Here is a 25,257-nt window from a genome sequence, read left to right as displayed (position 1 = left end):
GTGGCGAGACGTTCCGTGAGACAGTCACATTAGTTTTAGTCTATATTTCATTATTTCACTGCGGTGACAACCCCTTACCGCTATTCCAATGAAGACCACGTTCTGACACCATGTTGTGTGGTTGTATATATGACGTAGAGACACTGGTAAACTGTATAACTGTATTCAATTGGCATGGTAAACAAAACACGTTAGTACACAGCAGCCATCTTGGCAGGTAACCCCGAAGCGAGGCTTCGCTATAGTCTGTATCAATAAAGCGCTTATAGTATAACTATAGTCCGTTTCATATAATGTAGCTCTAGTACATATATCTATGTATAACTCTACACTCTACATAGCCTCCGCCGCCTCTCTAATCTCGTCCTCTGTGGCGGTAACCCCCCGTACCGGATGTTGTATTTAATATTATTGTTGAACATCACGATGTCCTGGGGAACTACTCCTATACTTTTCCTCAAACTCTCCTGTTGTACCTGGTTACACGATCAACATCAAAATGAAAACTTCTATGATGTACCTCTTTGTCCACATGCGTTTGGCTCTAAAGACATGATTCTCTCTATATATATATAATACTATGACACAGTATTACATATATAAAGAGAGAAACATATCTTGATCAAAATGCCTGTGGTTTGTCCAATCCACCATGACCAATGTTACACAGAAATTTGTTTATCAGCAATATACTTATTGTAGTCTTGGAATTTGAATACTGTCAACAGGATTGATATCTTTAATAACTTTTCAAGACACAAATAACCTTCCCTTCTTTTTGAACTAATAGCCTTCCCTTCTTTTTGAAATATTATAACTTCCCCTTCTTTTTACTCTAATAACCTTCCCTTCTTTTTAAACTAATAACCTTTCCTTTTTGACTTATTAACCTTTCCCTCTTTTTGAACTTATAACTTTCCTTTTTTGAACTTATACCTTTCCTTCTTTTTGAACTAATAACCTTCCATTCTTTTTGAACTAATAACCTTCCCTTCAATTTTAACTAATAACCTTCCCTTCTTTTTGAACTAATAACCTTCCCTTCTATCTGAACTAATGAACTTTCCTTCTTTTTGAACTAATAATCTTCCCTTCATTTTGAACTAATTACCTTTCCTTCTATTTGAACTAATAAACCTCTCTTCTTTTTGAACTAATAACCTTCCCTTTTATCTGAACTAATAACCTTCCCTTCTTTTTGAACTATTAACCTTCCCTTCTTTTTGAACGAATAACCTTCCCCTCTATCTGAACTAATAACCTCCCCTTCTTTTTGATCTAATAACCTCCCCTTCTTTTTGAACTAATAACCTTCCATTCTTTTTGAACTAATAACCTTCCATTCTTTTTGAACTAATAACCTTCCCTTCTTTTTTAACTATCAACCTTCCCTTCTTTTTGAACGAATAACCTTCCCTTCTTTTTTAACTAATAGCCTTCATTCTTTTTTAACTATTAACCTGCCATTCTTTAAATTGAACTAATAGTCTTCCCTTCTTTTTGAACTAAAAACCTTTCCTTCTTTTTGAACTTATAACCTTCCCTTCTATTTGAACTAATAAATTTCCCTTCTATCTGAACTAATAACCTTTCCTTCTTTTTGAACTAATAACCTTCTCTTCTATTTGAACTCTTAAACTTCTCTTCTTTGAACTAATAACCTTCCCTTCTTTTTGAACTAATAACCTTCCCTTCTTTGAACTATTAGCCTTCCCTTCTTTTTGAACTAATAACCTTCCTTCTTTTTAACTAACTGTTATATTTTGTAACATATAGCTGTAAAACACTTAATGTACGATATAAAAGAGGTGAATTTGAAATCAATACGTTCTGTAGGTAATACAAATGAGCTGAATGAATTCAGTTGCTAATTTTACCTGGGAAATGTCCTTCCCGTCGATAAGTATACTGCCCTGTATGACGTCATAGAATCGAAACAGTAATCTCACAACTGTACTTTTACCACCGCCCGAATGGCCCACCTGTTAGTGAAATAAGGAACAAAAACTCTCAATTAATTTGAGTGTAATATTTTTGTGGAGTTTCGGCCTTACAGCATGGTATTATATTTATATATTGTTTTTTATTATACTCACCAAAGCATATGTATGGCCAGGTGGTACACAAAACGACACATTTTTTAAAATCGGTTTTCTGCAAAAAAAAAATAACGAATAAATAAACATATAATTGCATTTTACATTAAATTTAATTTAATCTATATCATCAAATGTAATTATTTGTGCAATATCTATAGAAAATTAAAAATGCATTTATCAATATGAAAATATGATTTAGGGGATGGTAGTGTAACTGATCGCTTCTAGGCTTTTTGGCTAAAATAAAAGTTTAGGTACTATAACCTAGGTTGCTATTCGGCATAATGTAAACAGTCAAATTATGTTTATCTCCTAATTTATCAGTAAAAACTAATTTTGTCAATTCTGCATTTATTCATGTATTTCTATTACACAGTGGGAAAATATTTCATTGTGTATGTATATGATCAAAAGGACAAAAAAGAGGATTTTAGGCGATAAGCAACCCTACCTTGGATCGTAGTGAAAAGAAACGTCCCTAAACTCAATTTCTCCTTTGGTGATTTCAAGGGGCGGGGCATTTGGTACATCCTTCACCTTGAAAATAGATTAATGTGAAGTGTCTAATTCTTAAATTTCGTGGGTGTACAATTTCGCGACTTACTGTTTGAAACTTATTCTCGAGGAATATTTTCAAGTATTTAGACAGGTTGTAGTATGTAAAATCATGATTCTGATAGATATTGCGAGGTATTACATTTCACGAATTTTGGATGAATCCACGAATTTAGCGAAATTAAACGCCTCGCGATGATTAGCAAATATAGAGTACTTCTTATCGGTGACACTGTGGACAGAATAGGGTTATATTAAAATTCATAAGAAAAATACTTTAAAAATATGTGTGTCACACTCACCTCTTGTGGTTCTTTAAACAAATCGAACATATTCTCCATGTCTACAAATGCTGCCTGTATCATTCTGTAAACCAAATAACGTCTTGATAATAGAATAAGATGGAAGCTTCAAAATTTCTAGGATTCGATTTAGTAACAAGACCATACATGACGTTTGCCAACACGATTTGGTTTATAATCATATTTAAAAGAAGTATAACTACTTATATATAGTCCACATTCATTCTGGTGGAGTTTTCCTAATTTTGGGGAGTAATTACGCAAATGGACATCTCGCCAGTATCTCACCATTTCATCAACAGAAAGCCTATTGTCTTGTTTACATGTATAGTAATATTTACATTTATGGTTATACTTTGACGACATGCCTTCACTACATGGAAGTTACCTACCTATAGTAGTTACCTAACCACTGTATAGGACCATAAAGCTGGCTGATATATGTCCCAAACAGTACGTAGTCCCCCACGGTGAGACGTTGACCTTTTATACTGTAGGCCACTCCCCACCCACACAGCACAGTCCCAGTTATCATTCCACACGTGATCACCACGTTCTGCATTATGTTCAGCAGGTGTAATGAGCATGTACTCACAAACTCGGCTTTCTGAAAATACAAATATAAATGCTTCGATGATGTTCTGTCAAAAATGATTCAATGTTCTAGCATAGAAAACTGTTCAATTCGTCCAGTAGAATATGGTTACATATAGACCATCATAAACGTTACTTCTTCTAGTGGAAGACTTTGACTTAGATGGTAACATAGAGTCCCACATAGTCGTCACTTTCAAATCCAAGTCGTCCAGCAGAATATGGTTAGATATGGACCAAAATAACTGTTACTTCTAAGTCCAAGGCGTCGAGTAGAATTTGTTTACATGTAGATCCCCATCATCCTCGATACTCCAGGGTTTCCGAACACTTACGATCTCTACACCCCTGGACTTACTTATAGTAAAACTGAAAGCAGCTCAGACGAAAACTCTAAACTAATCACAGGCCAGGGAAAAATCAATTGAGGACTACAGAAAGAGCGACGCCAAACTTAAAAGCCACACAGTTAACCACAAAGTACCGTTGTACTGCTCTTATGATGTGCATAAAGGACTAAATTACTTGTTCTGTTGCCTCCAGTTTTACTATGAGATATATAGTCAATAGGTGTAAAGGTCGTAAGTGATCTGAACCCCTGGAGTATAGAAGATAGGCCCAAATAGTCATCACTTTTAATGCGTCCAGTAGAATATGGTAACATTTAGACCCCCATAGTTGTCACTTCTAAGTCAAAGTCGTCTAGTAGAATATGGTAACATATAGACACCCATAGTCGTCACTTCTAAGCCCAAGTCGTCCAGTAGAATGTTGTAACATTTAGACACCCATAGTCGTCACTTCTAAGTCAAAGTCTTCCAGTAGAATGTGGTAACATTTAGACACCCATAGTCGTCACTTCTAAGTCAAAGTCGTCCAGTAGAATGTGGTAACATTTAGACACCCATAGTCGTCACTTCTAAGCCCAAGTCGTCCAGTAGAATGTGGTAACATTTAGACACCCATAGTCGTCACTTCTAAGTCAAAGTCGTCCAGTAGAATGTGGTAACATTTAGACACCCATAGTCGTCACTTCTAAGCCCAAGTCGTCCAGTAGAATGTGGTAACATTTAGACACCCATAGTCGTCACTTCTAAGTCAAAGTCGTCCAGTAGAAGGTGGTAACATTTAGACACCCATAGTCGTCACTTCTAAGCCCAGGTCGTCCAGTAGAATGTGGTAACATTTAGACACCCATAGTCGTCACTTCTAAGTCAAAGTCGTCCAGTAGAAGGTGGTAACATTTAGACACCCATAGTCGTCACTTCTAAGCCCAGGTCGTCCAGTAGAATGTGGTAACATTTAGACACCCATAGTCGTCACTTCTAAGTCCAAGTCGTCCAGTAGAATGTGGTAACATTTAGACACCCATAGTCGTCACTTCTAAGTCAAAGTCGTCCAGTAGAATGTGGTAACATTTAGACACTCAAAGTCATCTCTTCCACATCCAAGACATCCAGTATAATAACATTTATACCCATATAGTCGTCACTTCTTTGTCAAAATCAATCAACAAGCCATCCCGTCACCACTTCTAGTCTTCAGTTGTGCTGTAAAGAATTATAGATTTACGTACATGTATCCTTCTGTGTTAACATTTCTGCAGATTACTTGTCCAAGTAGAACATACCTGGTATTTGACGATCGCTTCTTTGTATTGACCCTTCTCAAAGTCTGCCGCGCCGTAATACTTTACCTATAAATAGGATTGGCATGAAACAGATAAGGTTTGGTGTAAAATTGGTATGTCACATTGACAGAGCACAACTAATGTAAAACATGACATTTTCGTTGTGTACATTTTTTCGTTGTTTCCGTGGTTCCTATGGGAATAATAACAGGACCCATGTATATTACAACAACGAATGAGTACTTTACAGAGAGAGATGACGAGTATAAAACTGAGTTTAATACGACTATAAGTGAAATATGTCCATAATCCTTAATTACGTTGACAGCGAATCTGAACATTTTCTCCACATATAGCAAGAAAACATAAAGCCTACTCACCGTTTCGAAGTTAAGTAAAGCATCCACAGCCTTGGCATTTTTTTCATTGTCTAATTTGTTCATATCTCTCCTGTATTTTGTTCTCCATTCAGTTAACATAATCGATACACCTATTACAAGGAAAAAGGAAAAATGTTACTCCCACGGATATACCTATGTGATAGCTGGGAAAGTAAGATATGATTTTGTGATAATATCGCATAACAATGTAATGTTTTTGTGTGCAGCTAAAGGAATACTACAATCTTATTAAAATCAGCTATTTATAGCGGAGCACGAAGCAAGCAGAGTATCAAACAGCTGATTTTAATCAGATTGGGAATACTTTTTTGGTTTGTTTAGTTTTACGTCCTATTAACAGCCAGGGTCATGTAAGGACGTGCCAGGTTTGTTGGTGGAGGAAAGCCGGAGTACCCGGAGAAAAACCACCGGCCAGCGGTCAGTACCTGGCAACTGCCCCACATGGGATTCGAACCCGCATCCCAGAGGTGGAGGGCTTGTGGTAATATGTCGGGACATCTTAACCACTCGGCCACCGCGGCCCCCAATTGGGAATACGATTGTGTGTAAACGCAATATATGAAATGTTTTGGATAAGGGCGCAAAATAGTATTCCGTTTGCAAACAAGAGAATATTCGCATCGAAAGTTATTGCACTTGTACGCATTAAGGATATATTTGCATCTAAACTAAGTGCGCTCCGCGCTATTGTATTGTCGAAACCTTTCCCAGTCATAGAATAAATGTCGACGAGAAAATGTCGAAGGTGACATGCAAATGGATTTATTATTACAAATGAAATTTCATAATATAAAACTGTTTTTAGTGTGAAGGATTACCAGCTGCTTATGCAAGATCTTTGTTACAAAGACATAATAAATTTCACTGCAGAAATACTTCTATAAACCAACTTACTTTCGCGAATTTCGCAGAAGTTTATCCTAACAAACATCGTTTATATTAAAAGAAAATTTTCATATCCACGAAAATAAATCTTCGCGAACTGATTTTTAAATGGAAAACGTGAAGTTTAGTATCCGCGAAGGAAAGTTGGTTTTCAGTATCGCAGATGCTCAAAAGCGTCATGGGTACATATATAACTATCTCATGTTTGTGTTTAGGGTCTAGAGAGTACAGATATCCAATTTTACCTTGACAAACTGACCACCTGCAGTCTGACAAAACTGACCACCTGCGGCCTGACAAACTGACCACCTGCAGTCTGACAAAACTGACCACCTGCAGTCTGACAAACTGACCACCTGCGATCTCTACACCAACTCACCTACGTATGTGACCATACAGAAGAAGACGATCAGACCAAAGATGTAGTTGAACGAGGACACAAAGAATACGATGGCGATGGTGATGTCAACTATTATAGGTAAGACGTTAAAGAGTAGATGGCTACAAAAACATACAAATCATTCAACGAAACCATTATCCAAGTAAAACAAGTCGGACATCATATTCATGTCTATTACCTATAGGCCTCTGTTGAGGTCAATATGGTGATGTAACAGATAGAATTATTATTTTGGATTCAGGTCGGTACAACACCACCATATTGACAAAAACAAATGTTCTTATTATATTAAAGTTATACGTGCCGTAATTTTAATACTCAAGAATATCTGATTCGTCGCCAACTACTACCAATATTCTGAGAATTACAATACTTACAATGCATAGGGTAGAATAATGATTTTGGCAGTACACTTTTTGTACTGCAAAAATCATTATACATTTTGTATTTACATATTGTCAGACCATGAAGCTTAGCCCGAGATACTCTGGCCTGAAACCAGACTTAGACATTATGACAGATTGACGTCTGGTTTAGGTCTATCTGTCGTAATGTCTAAGTCTGGTGTCAGGGCCACAGAGTATGTCTAAGTCTGGTGTCAGGGCCACAGAGTATGTCTAAGTCTGGTGTCAGGGCCAGAGTATTCTAAGTCTGGTGTCAGGGCCAGAGTATGTCTAAGTCTGGTGTCAGGGCCAGAGTATGTCTAAGTCTGGTGTCAGGGCCAGAGTATGTCTAAGTCTGGTGTCAGGGCCAGAGTATCTCGGGCTTTATGAAGCTAAGTAGTTGATTACAATGTTATTAGTAATTGTTAAGTGATTTCTGCAAGTATATTTCCATCTAAAGATACATTAGACATCAAAAACAAGAATTTTACAGTTCATCAAATTTTCTGTTGTAATCAATGTTTATAAGGCATCATACATATTTGTCTGTCTATTCAAGAATGATTTTACTTCTTAATTCATTAAACCTGATGGTTTTCGATAAATTACTGTAGAAAAAGAAAACATGTAAAAAATTTCGCCCTGTTACGGCACATATAACTTCCAGTTTTAAAAATGTGTGTCATATTATTTTGTATACATATTAATTGATATAAAAATCGATGGGCCAATGACACCACCTTGAGGAACTCCACATCGGGGAATTGTGACGTTAAACTTTTCTTTAAAATTAAAATATTGTATTTATTTTTTGTGATAAGTTTTTTTTAATATTCTTGCTGTAAAATTACCTTCAATAACCAAAACTACCGTATAAGCAAAATAGAATTACTAAGTCTAACAACGCTGTACCTAAGTAGCATATTGATACTGTTTGTGCCCCGGTCCACAATCTTCAGTACCTCTCCTGTCTGTCTGTGGAGATGCCATCTCAGGGACAAACTATAAGTCATTAAGAAGTCAATTAATAAAATAAACAGCAATTACAATAACTTATAGAAAATATGAATATAGATTTAACTCTACGTAATACACTGCAATGCAATGTTTCACTCGAGATAGTAAGAGTAAAATTTCAAAACTATTTAAAACGGTCACTTTTATATTGAAGATATAAATTTCAATTGATTATATTCAACATCATGTTTAATTCTATATTAACCAATGCCTCATAGAATGAACCAGCAGTATAGTTTGTTACCTTATATGGTAAATAGTATCAGTAGATATTTACCTCTGTAGATGATGGAATAAACTAAGTTGTATATGTTTGGATGTATACTGCTGAACTGGTACCCAGCACAAGGATCGGAGGTTGTTCAGCATGCCTGAATGACCTGGATAATGAAAAATATATCATAATATCATGAATATATAATGATAGAATTTAAAAAGTCGGCTAACCTCGGTTAATTTCCGAAGATTGCCGGCAAATTTACCCGTGATGTTGCAGTTTAATTTACGAATATTGACAAAAATATCACCGAGACGCGACTGCAGAGCAGAACTTATGCAAATGTTTGAAGGTACGGGATTTGCCGGTATGTAACGAGTGCTACGATATGTATTGAACTAACAATATTATTGACGAATAAGTACCTGCACCCCCTCCCTTCAGGAACATCAGGAAGCAATAGAGAAGTATGTATTGCCAGCAGAAGATTGGCGGGATTTCTGTCACCTCCTTGTTCTCGGAATCCATTATAAGGGGGTCTGACGTCTGATTAGATGGCTGAGACATTCCGCTGGGAGTCGGGGAAACAAAGTCGTAAACCATCATTAGGTTTGGCGTTTCTATCACTTTGGTAGTCAAACTATCAACTGAAAAAAAAATAGAAAACGTTAAGAATTTATTTGATGTGTCTATCTTTTATGTTTTCCTATTATTTGATTTTGTGCAACAATATTGTCTTTCTCGCAAAAAATTCAGATAGTTGGCAAGGCGTTTCAGGCGCATGGACGGAAGTTATAAATTGTATGATCAACCATAGGCGAAAACATCAGAGAGGTCCACGAGGTCTGGACCCTGTTTATATATAAACCTGCTAAACCTGACTATATTATTGGGGTTTTTTCCTGATATGATAGGCAGAAAAAAGTCTAATGATATAGGCAGGTTTAGAGGACTATCTTCATATAAAGTAAAACATATGTGTAAGTATAAATTAGCGTATCTACTCGATAACCTTTTAATGAATGTTTTCTGCAATGTCTCACAGGAGTAAAATCGACCCCGATCATCCACTCTCAAAAATCAGTTGCTTCATGTTCATGTTGTACAACAAAAATTAATTCATCGAAATAAGGATATTTGTCTTTTTACAATAAAGCATTAAATAGAACATGGTATTACAAAAGAGAAACGAAAGTGTTTAGACAAATTATTCTGTCACATACTTATCAACTCAAGGCCAGCTATTTTGAACAAAGAACAATTTTAATACCAAATATCCATCATCTGTATTTGTACATTGTACTTGACAGCATCTTTAATGTATGATTGCAAATCGAGGAAATCTCGGTATAATACAATAAAGCATGTCAATTCTTGACCGCAATAAGCGAAGTACAAGCTACGCATGGTCATGATGTAGTGCGTTCACATTAATTATTGACCAGAAGATCCCATGGTCCGGACATAACACTGTCACTATTACTAGCGTATTCTTTAAAAAAATGGGTCAATAATTATATAACTACCGAGCCAACGCCTGCATATATAGGTCAGAAACCTGTTGTCCAGGGCAATGTTTTCCGAACCTTATAAAAAGGGTCACGTAGATCGCGCAATAACCGGAACAAGGACCTTAAACTCCATCAATCAGAAAGCAGTCTTAGTGGAACAGGGACGTTACTCTCCATCAACCAGAGAGCAGCCCTGAGTTGAACAAGGACGTTAACCCCATTAATTATAAAAAGTAAAGCCTTGGTAAGGAAGCCAAACTTTGTCATGATAATTATTACATTTCTAATAACATAAATGTACGTGCAGTTTATTGCCAAACCACATAGGATTCTAACTCAACTCCAGAGGTGGGGGGGGGGGGGCTTGTGGTATTATGTCGGGACATCTTAAAACCACTCTACTAGCAACAACCTGAAGGATACAACTACTATATGTGCATAGTGCATGCTATCTGAGGTAGTTCAGAATTCCTTTGTTAGCAGAACATAGCATATGTCATAGTAGAAGTATCTAGAGGTGGTGATACGAACATAGATGTACAATTCTACAATAATCTAAATTGATCAGATTTTATATCGGGTAGACAAATTAGATTTATCCCCCTACTTGTGAGTACATCTACGAGTCCTTTAATTCTATAGTCAATGACATTACCATGGTGAAGGGCTCCAGAGGGTCCATGGTCCCTTTTTACTTGACAGACAAAAATGTGGTATAATGGTGAGACAACTTTTAAAAACTCTGAGTTTGTAACTTGATGTTTTTTTCTCTTACAGCTTGTCTTTTGAATTCGACAGCGAATAAACTTGTTACGATCCACATACAGGCTTTTGACTCTATATATACTGCTATCTCTATGTATGTGGAATCCAAGTGTAATACATAATATATAGAGGTGTCTGTATACTAGTTCGATACGTATATATTGAGTCAAAAGTCTGTGATCCACTCAGTGCACGTGCTATATGTTACATCCGAAGGGCTATTTCCACAACAATCCACTGTGTAGGCAGTTATTTAGGCGGAGAATTCATTTTTGCGATTTTCTGAGACAATAACGATCAACTCGAAATATTTAATCGTGAAACCATTTATAAATAGATTGAGCAAATATAGCCTTGTACCTTGATTGTTCACAAAATGTTCTTTCGTAAAAAAAAATCTCTTCTTTCAGCGAAAGTCGCGAAATTCTTCAACCGCGAAAATAATCTGCTATACGGTATTAACGTAGACACACAATGTAGGCTGGGTCTCTGTACTTACTGATAGTTTTACTGACAATGGGTACAAACAAGTTGGCAACCCTGCCTAACGCCAGCATTAACACACAGACAAACACCAAGCCCTGTTTGGCACGATTCCCCTTGGGCCAAACGTACGGCAGCATCATCCTCAACTTGATAAACACATTGGACCAAGTGGATTTCTTCCTCTCCTCCTTTTTCTTTTGTTTATCTATCTAAAAACCAGATAAAGTATCAGAAAAGAACAAATCAGAAAATGGAAAAATTGAAGAGGCAAAAGCCAAAAGGTTATACATTTAAATGGTGAAACGATTTAATATAGTGCAATCAAAAAACAATGAAAATGTTTATTTTCCGTTGTCTTAAGCAGAATGTAGTGGTTTTATTTTAATAAATTGATTTTTATTTTTTTTCAGAATCGATAAATTGAGATAACACAATGTGAAGATTGCTATAGTTTAATGGTTAGATAAGATAATTGTATATATTTTCACTCTAAATCTGATACGATATCCTCCAAGTATCATAGTTATATAACTGTGTTATCTGTGGTTAGCATAGGAACCTGGTACGAATGACCAACTTTATATATAAAATATAATATATAGGTATGTATGTATAGACCGTTGGCTGGACTAATTCGGGACAGATGCCTGTGGTGCTAAGCCCAGATCATATTTATATTTGTTTCGTGGGTAGGATGTCAATTACATACATTAAAGAATTACAAAAAATATCCTTCGTTGTTTCAATTAAGAACCTTGAACACAATACGACAAATGTTTGCTTCTGTTTAGCTCATTCATTTGTTGGTAATTAATCAGAAATTCGTTTCATAGTGTCTAGATAATTATTTTATTTCCGGAGTAAAATGTTCATTAAATGGTATTAGATTAGTCGGTTTCGTCCAGTTTGGGTGTGGGGAAACCCTAGATACTTGGCCAAGTAGACGTAAGTACACCGGAATGGTATATAGGGGAGTCTACGTACAAAAATAGCCTGAACTCTGGAAAACCTATGTTCTACTTCTAAAAGAGATAGCAGTTGTATATATTAAGGTTAGGGGAATTCACAAAATTATTTTAGGACACAGCTAGAGTTAGCTTCATTTCAAGGAGTTCTTTATTTAGATACATTAATTAATTTATAATCTCAGTGTATATTTAACTACGGAGATTCCTAACTTAATTCCTTAATTCAGATGCTTGTAGATTATTTTAATAGATGTAATGTAAACCATGTTTGTGCATTAGCTTGTTAATGACGTGTTTAAAATAAGAGTGTTTCACTGGGAATTAGCAGATAGCTGTTCAAAGGAATAGGATTTTTATGGATTAGTTGCACTTCGATTAAAACTGTGAATTTAGAGAGAGGACTAACATATGGTTTTAGGTTTTATTTCAAAGCGTGTTTCGTCATCCTGTACATATTGTGAAGTGATGTAAATGAATTTTAAATACTATTTCAAGTTCATTTGTCGTTATTTAAAACAACTATTACAACTTATGTCAGAAGTAATGTTTTCTGTGTTTTCGTAATATCGCAACAGATGATGTAAGAAGTCAGATGTATTTGGAAAACACAGTTAAAAACGTAATATTCCTAAGGTAACACAATATTTTACATTGCTACGAATATATCTATGATACGTACATAATTGCACTTTTGATTTTCTTACCTTTTCGTCTGTGTCGACTGGCAAGTGGTGCTTTGGAGCACACAAAACTGGTGGAATGACTTTTAGTAACATGAGAAGGAGACATACTGCCACTCTGATCACCCACAGGCCGAACTCTGTCCTGGCTGACACACTGTTGATACAAACAATGTAGGCTAATTGTCACGCTTTGAGTTTTGGTAAGCATTGTTAAATTGGATTTTAACATCAGAATAAGAATTAGATATTTTAAAGTATCAAGACTTTTTTAATGATGATTTTACTATTCTAGAGATCGGTAGCCAATTAATCGCCTGTACAATAACATTGAGACTAGAACTCTTAAAGATGCTCCACCGCCGACAGAGCATAAATGATATTCATCATTTGAACAATAATTGGTGTTAAATCGTGTATATGTATGTCTAATTAACACAAAAAAATAATAAAAAAATATTTTGTTTTGATTTTGGTGCATGCGCTATCAGTACTTCATTCCATATTGAATATGGTGTTAGGGATTTTTTTCGAGATGCAATAAAATATTTTTTATATTTCAAACTTTAAGTAAAATTAGAAGCCCAAACTTTTCAATGGTGAAAATGGTGTAAAGAAAGTAACTTTTGTAACTGAAGAAAAATACCAAATCGTCTGCTCCAGTTTTTGATAGGGAAAAAATACCATTTGTCAGCGGTGGAGCATCTTTAACCAATGGTACATTTTGACCCACTGGACCTCTTCAAAATACTGCGGTTTTCTCCCTTAAAAGAGTGTCCATACCCTTAACCACACATATAATCTGTTCATCAATGCAGAAATCAATCTTTGTTGTTAAAAAATCATTTTGACATTTGCATTAATACCTTAATCAATGTCGACGCCAGGGCGATTCTTTAAGTCCGCTTCTCTTCGAATGTAAGAGACGAGCTAAAATTAACCACGGCCACATGAAATCTCTCCCAGGGTTCATAGCGGTCCCCACATTCACAGCCAAGATTTAATGTTTGTAATTCATTTGCATGTGGGGATGGCAATGTATCCTGGGAGAGACTGGGCCACGTGTTCACGAGAGACAAGAACAGGACACTTACAACTCACCTGTGTATGGACCACCAATAGTGCGGACTGAACCAGGAAACCAGTGCCAACGCTTCCTTCACTAGAATCAAACACAGGAATCCCGACAAAAGCCATTTCGTTAGAGTTGTTTTACGTTTCTTTATAGACACTTTTGAGCTTTCTGCGCTCAGATATATTATCCAATTTATCGCCGTGATGGCAACAGTCAAGATCTGCTGACCGACGACATATCCATTCATTATGTCCAGCAATACCCCTCGAACGGCACACTCTAACACCAATAAGTTCCCTGTTGAAACACACCAAATATTATTTAATTTTCATAGCTTATGAACTCTACAAATATAAAAATATTAAAAGATTTATGTAAATTTGTCAAAGTTATGTTTGAAAAATTATATAATTTGTCCTCCTTCTATGTTGCATTTGTTGAATATTGTAAATAATTATATTTCTCTACACAACGTATTTTGTAAAGAGACTAATAAGGTCTGAAGCAATTGACAATCGACATACCACAGAACGGTAACAACTATCATTTTATAGCAGATAAAAATGAAGTCATGAACGATTATTTGAAGAGAAAAACGACAAACAGATTATATAGTTACCTAGAACCAGCCTCACGTAGCATATCCAGGATGCTTCACCGAAGTCTATGTCTTCATATACTTCGCCTACTTGCGGATTCTCCACATCGGGTTTGTCGTCAGATTTCTTCCTCCCCAACGTTAAAGCAATCAACACCCTGACTATGAGTATGTATGTGAAGGGAACCAGTGGGGCCAATGTCCCATACAGACAGGGGTCGATGCCGTCGTCTTGCCATCCCCCAAAACCAGTACCGTTTATACAGAACTGCATCTGTAGAAGATATCATATATATTACTTCTACGACATTAAAAGGCAACACCAAGGTTTCGGTATTTCATTTGACAAATGTATATGTATAGAGAAACGAGAAAGTTAATTAATCCTAGAACGAATCGGCCGAAAAAAACTAAAGACGACACCATTTTCTGTCTAAAAGTCTTTTGAGCTACAATATTGCAGCTAAATTAATCCTACATTCAATGAATAATATAACAGCAAAAAGGTTTAGTTACTAAATTAAACAATGAGCAATGCCCAGTAACTGCCTTTGATGAAGCTTTCAGCAACTAAAGGCTCTGGTGAAGCTATAAACAACAAAAAACTGGATATCGAATATGAACTTTCGTAGAAATATACAATAGAAAGTTTGGCATTACTTTACATGGGTATATAAGCAACAAGGAGACGAAAGGACAGTTTTCATAACGATAAAGAGGACACAAAATACGTCCCATAACTTCAAAACAATAACAAAAACTATAGGTTCTACTTTGTATAGAGATAAAAACAACAACAAAGCTGAAGTACATCACATAAAGATAAATAAAATGGCTCAGATACTATTTTCTATAGCAATATGCATAAATAACGTTAACAAGAGGCCCAGAGGGCCTGTATCGCTCACCTGTTTGTAATGCCAAGTAATGTTCTGAATACAGGTTCATTGTTTCTTTTCTGAAGGAATGAGAATATATACCTCTAATTCCCCTATTGGGCCCCGCCCCTCCTGCCCCTGGGGGGTCAGAGCCAAAATTTACACAAGTTCTGTTCCCCTTTTCCCAAGGATGTTTGTGGCCAAATTTGGTTACAATCCATGCAGAACTCTATGACTAATAGCGATTTATAGGATTTACCTCTATTTCCCCTATTGGGCCCCGCCTCTCCTGCCCCCGGGGGGTCAGAGCCAAAATTTATACAAGTTCTGTTCCCCTTCCCCCAAGGATGTTTGTGGCCAAATTTGGTTACATTCCATGAAGAACTCTAGGACAAGTAGTGATTTAAAGGATTTACCTCTATTTCCCCTATTGGGCCCCACCCCTCCTGCCCCTGGGGGGTCAGAGCCAAAATTTATACAAACTCTGTTCTTATTCCCCCAAGGATGTTTGTGGCCAAATTTGGTTACATTCCATGCAGACTAGTAGTGATTTAAAGAATTTACCTCTATTTCCCCTATTGGGCCCCACCCCTCCTGCCCCCGGGGGGTCAGAGCCAAAATTTATACAAGTTCTGTTCCCCTTCCCCCAAGGATGTTTGTGGCCAAATTTGGTTACATTCCATGCAGAACTCTAGGACTAGTAGCGATTTAAAGGAAATGTTGACGGACAGACGGACGCCGACGGACGCCGACGGACGACGGACGACGGACGCCGCGCCATGACATAAGCTCACCGGCCCTTCGGGCCAGGTGAGCTAAAAATGCTAAGGTGCCATCGTTCATAGAAATCTATATAAACAACAAAAAGCTATTGTACTACCTTCTATGAAAATATACTTCAACAACACAAAGCTCGTTGATCCTTGATGTTTTGTATTTTGATTCCTATCTGCAATATTTTACGTGAAAGATATGGAATTAGTTATGCTTATAAATACATTCATTGTTGAAGAAATTATATACATATATGCATAGTTTAAATCAATTTCTAAAAGAACCAAACCCTTATATTTAGTCTACCAATAATGTACATGTAGTATTTCCTGTTTTAGATATTCGATAATTACACACACATGTGATGGATTTTACACAACTTAGTCTCTACTATATAAATGGTGTACTGCAATAAAATATGTGTACATATACGGTCTGGTAATTTACGATTAATGTACCAGTTTCGTTCGTTAATTAGGAAAGGACATCGCAACGTTTAGTATATCTATATGCATAAATTCTGCGGCACAGTCGCGTCTCGGAAATATTTTGTAGAATATGAAAAACATGACGGGAGGAAACCTATATACGCATACACACACATACAAATAAAAGCGTGACGAGAAAAAAAATGAGTATTCTAGATATACATAGTATCAACGCTAAAGATTCATTACTGATTTGATTAATGTGATTTATTTGTATAACCAAAAAGGTATACACACAAAATCACGTTACAGGAAGAGAAAGTCCGTTTTTGGAACACTTAACTTAAGGACTACAGTATATTGGAACAATATTAATGTTACATTTAAAAAATGTGTATTTGCTTTCCATGCTTTAATAATCTTAAAATAAAAATTGTCAAGTCATGCACATTTATGGTATTTTACCTGAATCTGTTGATTATCTCTGAATGGAAACTGTATAGATGCGATAAAGCAGGAAGAAAGACAATTGTTTACGTGCCCTTTGTATATATTTTGTACATGCTTTTTTTTGAGAATTTAGTTACAGCTTATACCAAGTCGGCCCTTAACCCACCAAAGTGTTCATAGACAATTTCAGGCGTTTTGGGGGTCTTGATAAAAAAACGGTAAAAATCATACTCTACATGTACTTGTTGTATAGGCGATAGCGAGGGGCTGAAGAGATCGCGGACACCAACATAATCTCTTGTAAAAAGAGGAAATAAAGAATGTCTGTCTGTCTGTCTGCCTGCCTCCTTTGGGTTTTGAAAACTTACAATGGTATTACATACATTATGAATGTATTTTTCCAGGGTTTACCTGGTGTATATAAGTTGCCTACGTCGTGTCAACTTATATCAAAGACTTATCAAAATACAATTTGGATAATTAGATCAAGTATTAATTTCATTACAAACCTTATGTACAATGTACGTACAGGGTGTCCCAAAAAACATGTCCCGAGTTTGACGCTTTATAAAAATGTTTTGATAGACGGAGGAACTTGATCTATATACCATTAGAAAGGTAATGATCTGCTCTGTACAATGATATATAACAACCCGGACAAATATTGTTTTGTTAATATTTATATTGAAAATCGAGAAAAAGTCATATTTCGCTAATTTCGAGATTGGTCCAGAAAATCAAAAACTTTCATTAAAGAATGGGCGGGAGATGTCCACCCTTCTTTTCGATGACATGATGAATTCTGTCCCTGAAATTCCTCACCACCTCACAATTCTTTAAATCTACTTCCTGGAAGTGGACTGCATATCCTGGGTGACATTTTTATAACATTTCATTTACTAAAGAAGTGGATTTTCCAACCGCATTGTATAATTAAATATCTTCAGCCTGAATCTTCGTGGTGCTAGAAAGTCACCAAAATGTAACATCATCGATGATGTCATCATTTCTATTATGACGTCATCACACAAAATGATGATTTTATATGTACATTTGTACCCAATTAAGTTAAATTTGGATGCTCCTGCTTTCCAAATCATTTTGAAATTTCATAAAAAGTTGAGTATTGCAAAAGTTATTATCTGTCAAAGTCGGGACATGTTTTTGGGACACCCTGTATATACATGATAAATAGAATCTACAACCACTTATGCAAAAGACTACAGTTTTTTGTCACCAAACTACCGTCTACATCTTTGATGTCAAAACATTCGGTTTTCCAACACATCTGCCGATTTCCAATGACGACGCGGTAAAATTTACATACGTTTGCCCCGTTGCACATCCTTATTTAAAAATAAACAACAAAACAGGTAAATATTTTCTCATTAACTACACAAACCTTTACAAAAAAATCGTCATATTTATCTTTCCATTTTATATTCTAAATAGGATTTTTTATTTATTTTCTCACGTATATTTTTTCCGTTTCTGAATCACAGCAAAATGCTTCTAAAATATTGCATGCAACATTTAATGGTGTTTTGAAGTGTAAATCTACCGATTTTGTATCATGAAGGATTACGTGCCTTTTGAATTTCATTGTATAGGGTGGCAGCTATCAAGCTGAGTGGTTTCTAAAAACTGTAAATCACAGGTATTTTTGTTGCAATACGTGGTTACACAGACGTCATCAATATTTTACGTTCAGAAGAATGTCTCTAGACTAGCTCTGGGTTCTATGACGTCATAATTGGGAAAACGTCACAACTTGGTCGCTGTGGGTTTTTTTTTTTTTTTTTTTTTTTTTTTTTTTTTTTTTTTTTTTTGCCGTGGCTGGCAGATTCAAATAACTTGGCACTCTAAGGGTTAAGAAAAATAATTATGATAGAACATATTATATGTGTTGTAAATTTTAATGAAGAAGGCGTTTGTAAGTTTGAATATTTGCATCACCATTGCACAGTACCTATATGTTGCTGCTAAGCCCAATAATGATATTTTCCTGTATTTACATTGACAGTTAGGCTCTGGCTACTAATATCACGATCAGAACTCAAAAGGTCAAGAAATAACTGGGTTTTACGTCAGTATGATAATTCACTGAAAAATTTAAGATATTCTGAAAACGGATCACTTATGTTGACATGGAAATATATTCTTATAAAAATATTTGAAATAGATTATCAATATCTTTCAGAAGATATTCCGAAAAACGGATCAGTTATGTTGACATGGAAATACATTTTTATAAAAATATTTGAAATAGATTATCGTTTTATATTTACATTTACTAAGCCCAGTTGGCAGTCATATAGAATATGAACTTCAATCGCTTCTTATGACGTTATTATCATTGTGAATATTCCATCCTTGACGATAACGAAAGTTTAATTTATTATATTTACATTCTAAGTGTTTCGTCACTATATGAATCAACCAACTGACGAAAACAAATATTTGCCTATGAAATTTCACTGCAGTCCCACTATGTAACCTTACCAAGCGTAGTTGGCAGTCATATAGACAAAGAACTTCAAGCGCTATTATGACGTCATTTTCATTGTGACGTCACAATTGTTGATCCAGCGATCACGGAAGACAGCTGTTTAAATGGCTGTTCCATCCATGACGATAACGAATGATTTATTTAATTATATATACAAAATTCCTTGGGATTTCATCATAAAATTGTAACCAAATTTGTAAATATAAGCATTGAACGTCTTTCAGTTGACATTCATATCCAAAATGAATGCCAACTGAACAGAGGCAAATTCAACATGAAGCGCACTAGGCGCTTCATTGGATTTGTCTCTGTTCAGTTGGCATTCATAATGGCTATGAATGCCAACTGAAAGACATTCAATACTTAAATATCCCGTTTTATCAATGGGACTATTTCATCTACTTTTATTGTTTAGTCGGTTGTCCGTGGCAATATACCGGAAGTTGCAAGACCTCAACTCTTTCCTGCCAAATAATTGGCTGTTCCATCAAATGATATTTTTCACTATACAAACGTCTAACTTTTATTTTCATACTTTATTGTTCACCCTTTTTCGTTTTATAACAGGAATGATTATGTTCTAGTATATATATACATGTAACCATTGGCTATGCTAGATCACTCAATGTATATTACACACTAATGCATGTCAAAAATATGACAACCAATGCTTCACTCAACTTCCGTCTGATCCCGTTGCTAATATGACAATAAAGTGTATTTACTCGTAATCTAAAAACAGTACCAAAAGTTCAACAATAAAAATCCAAGTTACTAAAGTAAATTAAATGGGATTATAAACAACAATAGGAAGTATACCTGTATTCCATGACGCTATAAACGAAACAAATGTTCATAAAAAAGGTAATAAATTGTCTCAGTTGCTACATCCATGGGAATAAAAGCAACAAAAATGTCTATGTACTCACAGCCTTCCATACGACTAGAGAGAGGTGGACACGGTCACGAGTATAACGTTATCAGTGTACATTCTGTATGTGTATCGGCATACATATATATATCAACAGTTACTGTACCCTCTTCTAAGTCCAGTAATGAGATGAGTGTGCAGGTCTCTGAAGAGGGCAAACAGCTTAACACCTGGCTTCGTTGCTTAGACGGTGAATAATTTCGTCGTGTTCGGTCCATAGTAATCAAAGCTTGCTAAATCTTCGGAATGTCAACGATGACATTTATAAGTGGAAAACATGGGGACAAAGTTAGTTAATGCAAGAGGAGAGCTAGAGGTCGCAGAGTCCGTGTAGATAAGGTGTCCCCAAAAAAATACAACAAACCACCCAACTCCAGGTCGCAAGTTCAAATCCCACGTGAAGTGCAGCTGTCTGATATTGAACATAGGTCAGAGGTTTTTCTCTCGGTTCTCTGACCTTCCTTCATCCCCAAATCGTGAACGTCCCTAAATTATGAAGTGATATCTGTACTTGACTCATGGTTACGTCACAATATAATAGTATGGCCTTTAAATATGTGTTATCACTTTATTAAAGTGCATTACAGATATAGAAAAGCCGTACAATCGTGACGTATCCATGTGCCTAACTATCCGCAAGTGGGTAAGTAGAATCAAATCGACGCTCCAATTATTTGAAAAATCCGGTTATATGCATATGAATTTGTCTCATATAACAAGAGATCCCAGAGGGATCTTGGCGCCCCACCAAAGATGGATCTATGATTGAGATAAGAGGAATCTTTCTAAGAAATAGTGGTAACAAACTTCAACAATCAAAATCCAAGATGGTGGTCCAAAAATGTTATATCCACAACTAGGATCCAAGAGGAACCTACACATGAAACGATCCTTTAAGTCATTTCTGAGAAATACCGATACCAAACTTCAACTATCAAAAACCAAGATGGCTGTCTGGCGCCCATCGTGTTGACTAATCGGTCTCAAAATGGAATTTGCACAAAATATAAAGGGCCCTAAGGGAACCTACATATGAAATTTGAGAATTATCCCTTCACAACTTTTTGATAATTAGCGGCAACCAACTTTTACTATAAAAGTCTAAGATGGCTGCCTGGCGGCCATCCTGGCGGCCATATTGTTTTTCCGATCAGTCTCAAAATCAGCATGACACTCCTAGAGACCAAAGGAATCAAGCAAGTAAAATTTAAGAAATATCCGTGCAGTACGTCTTGAGAAAATAGCGGTTACAAACATCAACTGCCACATTTTTTCCCGATCAGTCTCAAATCAGCATGACACTCCTATGGCCCAAGGGGAATATACAGATACAATTTGAAAATGATCCCTTCAGTACTTTCTGAGAATTAGCGGTAAGAAACTTTAACCATCAAAATCGAAGACGGCTGCCTGGCGGCCATACTGGGTTTTTTTCCGATCAGGCTCAAAATTCGTATGACACTCCTGGACCAACAAATCCAGTCAACAACTGTATATTATTGCATAAATATACATTTTTTATTATTGTATATGTAAATATTTCTCGCAAAGTCTATGCATAACAGCAATGAAGAAGATGTTTTTAAAGAAATTTTAATTAATTCGACGGAAAGTTAAAAAGTCTTGATGAATTGCCCAATTGTATTATGCAAACACCGTTTTCCAGATCACGGTCGCTTGTACATGTATATATAGTTGCTGCAAAAAGTAAAACGGTATATAGGACTATGGTGTGTTATACCGTTACAGTATACTTTTTACAGCAATTTTATTTAAGCATTGAACATCTTTCAGTTGGCATTCATAGCCAAAATGAATGCCAACTAAAAGACGTTCAATGCTTATATTTACATTTGGTTACAATTTTATGATGAAATCCCAAGGAATTTTGCACCTATAATTAAATAATCATTCGTTATCGTCATGGATGGAACAGCCGTCTTCCGTGATCGCTGGCTCAACCATTGTGACGTCACAATGATAATGATGTCATAATAAGAGTTTAAAGTTCATTGTCTATATGACTACCAACTGCGCTTGGTAAGGTTACATAGTGGAACTGCAGTGAAAAAGTAAATATATAATTTGCACGTTCTCCATTATCATTATACTCTCATAACATCAACAAAATGAAAAAAAAAATCTATTCTGCAAACGCCTGTGGTCCAGTTTATCACAGGCGACTTAAAAATACCACGCACAACGCAAGCCCAGATGTTGACTTTTGATCAAACCATGACAAGCCACATTTATAGCATACGTCGGAGACATTTATTATCTAAATCTCAGCTTACGTGAACCTGCAATATTCATTGGTAAACTGTTAAATACCATGTTTTACTTTACGGTGTTAATTTATGGGCGAGGAAAATAGGAAGAAGAAAAATTACAACACGCGTTTCAAATTAAAATAGTTAATTTTCTCTTTGTTTCTGGCTTTCCGATTGGCCTATTCATTTTTTTTTTCATTCCACGATGAAAAAAAATATCCGAGAATAGCGCGGAAACCAGACGTTATCGTGACGTCACAATAGAAACATTGACGTTGCGTATTGATTTGGAAAAAATAATCCCTTGGAAAAAATCAATGGAATCGTACGTGTAAACGTATTTCGTTTTATAAAGTAGCCTGGAAAATTAATTATAAGCATTGAAGTCACAACTTTTTAATTTCATCGGGTTATGAAATAAATTTTGTTTGCAAACTTTTGTGAGAATCCGCTACGCGGATTCACACAGTTTGCAAACAAAATTTCTTTCATACCCCGATGAAATTAAAAAATAGTGACTTCAATGCTTAAATAACATTAACATGTAGGTCATTTCAAAATTAAAAATCGGCGAAATATAGTGTATGTGTGGTTATATAACGTATCTAATAGTTATAAACATTTGTATTGTATAATGAAACAATTGATATCTTATATTACAATTTTGAACAATCTGATCTGGGCAGTATTTTCCTAAAGCAATACTCAATGTGGTAATTTTTGAAATGATGAATAATTGGGGATTATATATTTTGAATATTAAAATTCATTGTGAGCATTATATATATATAATTATCATATTAATGTTTCAATTATATCCTGGAAATGGCCTTTAATGGTACAGTATGTGAGACATGAAAACTTTTATTTCTGTTCTAAGTATCTATCTTTGTACATTGAATAAAAGTGTATTACTAATTTTTGACACTTTATTCTTTTTAGCGATGGGTTAGAGTGTGAAATTAATTGATAATTATAATTTATACATGCACGCAGGTACAGAGAAATTTCATCATGCTTGAAATACATTGTAAATTTTTTTTCTTAAGCTAGTTTTGATACTTTCGACCATCATTATTTTGACTAATATTTCCGGTCCCGTGTAGAATATACATGTACTTACTATATATATATATATATATATCATCGTTATTTTATTTACGAGAGAAGACGGATTATAAGTTTACAACTTGTGTCTAATCTTTATATGTATAAAACAAATTAAGCCTTAACAATTTTTAAGCTCCTTTTATTGCCATAGGCCAAGGATTTAAAAGTGACTTTAAATGTCATGTCATCTATGTCCTTGTCATAGGCCTACGGCAACTGCATGACATTAGATATATGCTACATGTATGATTCTCATTGGCTAATATATGGTCACATGATATCGAGTTCTCCACTCAAAGCATATCGACTCATGATCAGTGTTTCCATATTTAGAAACATCGACATATTCCTTTGTGAACGTCATTTCCCAAACGTTGAGTTCTTCAACAGGTGTTCTAGATCTATGACAAACGTTTTTCTTGTAAATGAACATGCATATCACATATTTGTTTTTGACATCAGAAATTATCTATTTAATACAAATAATAAGGACCTTTGTATCGGTTCATATGGTGTTATACCACCCTGGTAGAATCTAAAATACTGGCAATAAAAATTCAAATATATATATATATACATATATATATGGTGTTATACCACCCTGGTAGAATCTAAAAATACTGGCAATAAATTCAAATATATATATATAATATGTGTGTGTGTGCCTAAACATTGTATAACAATCTAAAATTACATTCTAGTTCGATCCTGCCCGATCGTACCACAATCCGTAGGCCCTCCATCTATTTATGTAAGAGTCAGTCATGATCATCCTGATCAGTCATACGCTTTTTTAAGTAGCCTACGTTTGAGAGACAACGGTGATTGTGTGAGATCGGGTCTTAGGTAGGTAACAACCTGAAACAAACACACATCTAGATTTGTTGTTATGTTTTGTAACCGAGTTAAGGCGGACATATTAACAAACAATTCCAGTCAGTCTTCATGCAACCTTCCACCTAGGATACAAACTTTCTCATCATCTCATGTCGGATATTGTCATCACTCCGACTTGTGTTCAAAAACCCTTCAAAGTTTAAACACAAATAAAGATACATGTCCTGATGAATTGAAACCTAAAATCCTATCAGAACTCACCTCTAATATAGCTTCGATTCTCTCAATACCTTAGGTTGTAGCTTCCATGATTGGAATTTATAATTAGCACACATTTCTTCCGTCTTTAAACAAAGGTTCCAAGCTTAAACCAGAAAAAAACATAGGACTATTTCGCTAAAACATGCATACACAGCAAATTATTCGAACATATTCGATGTCAGTAACATCACCACACACGCTGATAAACACTGTATACTGTGTCTATGTCATGTGTATGTGCTA

At 35.5% G+C, this 25,257-nt stretch overlaps 1 protein-coding gene across 1 annotated transcript; it reads right to left on the bottom strand.

Moving 5' to 3' along the window:
• Positions 1–333: 333 nt before the first annotated feature.
• On the bottom strand, positions 334–25,201 carry LOC138326399 (ATP-binding cassette sub-family B member 6-like). Its single transcript, XM_069272509.1, is given in 18 exon segments — positions 334–383; positions 386–476; positions 1,878–1,982; positions 2,097–2,154; positions 2,551–2,636; positions 2,957–3,020; positions 3,349–3,563; positions 5,181–5,246; positions 5,561–5,670; positions 6,846–6,967; positions 8,162–8,251; positions 8,544–8,646; positions 8,909–9,130; positions 11,259–11,454; positions 12,918–13,050; positions 13,995–14,265; positions 14,588–14,840; positions 25,015–25,201. Coding segments are annotated over 17 exon segments (2,235 nt in total). The 5' UTR covers positions 25,015–25,201.
• Positions 25,202–25,257: the final 56 nt, after the last annotated feature.

The sequence above is a fragment of the Argopecten irradians genome, chromosome 6, assembly GCF_041381155.1.
Source record: "Argopecten irradians isolate NY chromosome 6, Ai_NY, whole genome shotgun sequence".
Taxonomy (NCBI): Eukaryota; Metazoa; Mollusca; class Bivalvia; order Pectinida; family Pectinidae; genus Argopecten; species Argopecten irradians.
This window is presented reverse-complemented; position numbering and strand designations above follow the sequence as displayed.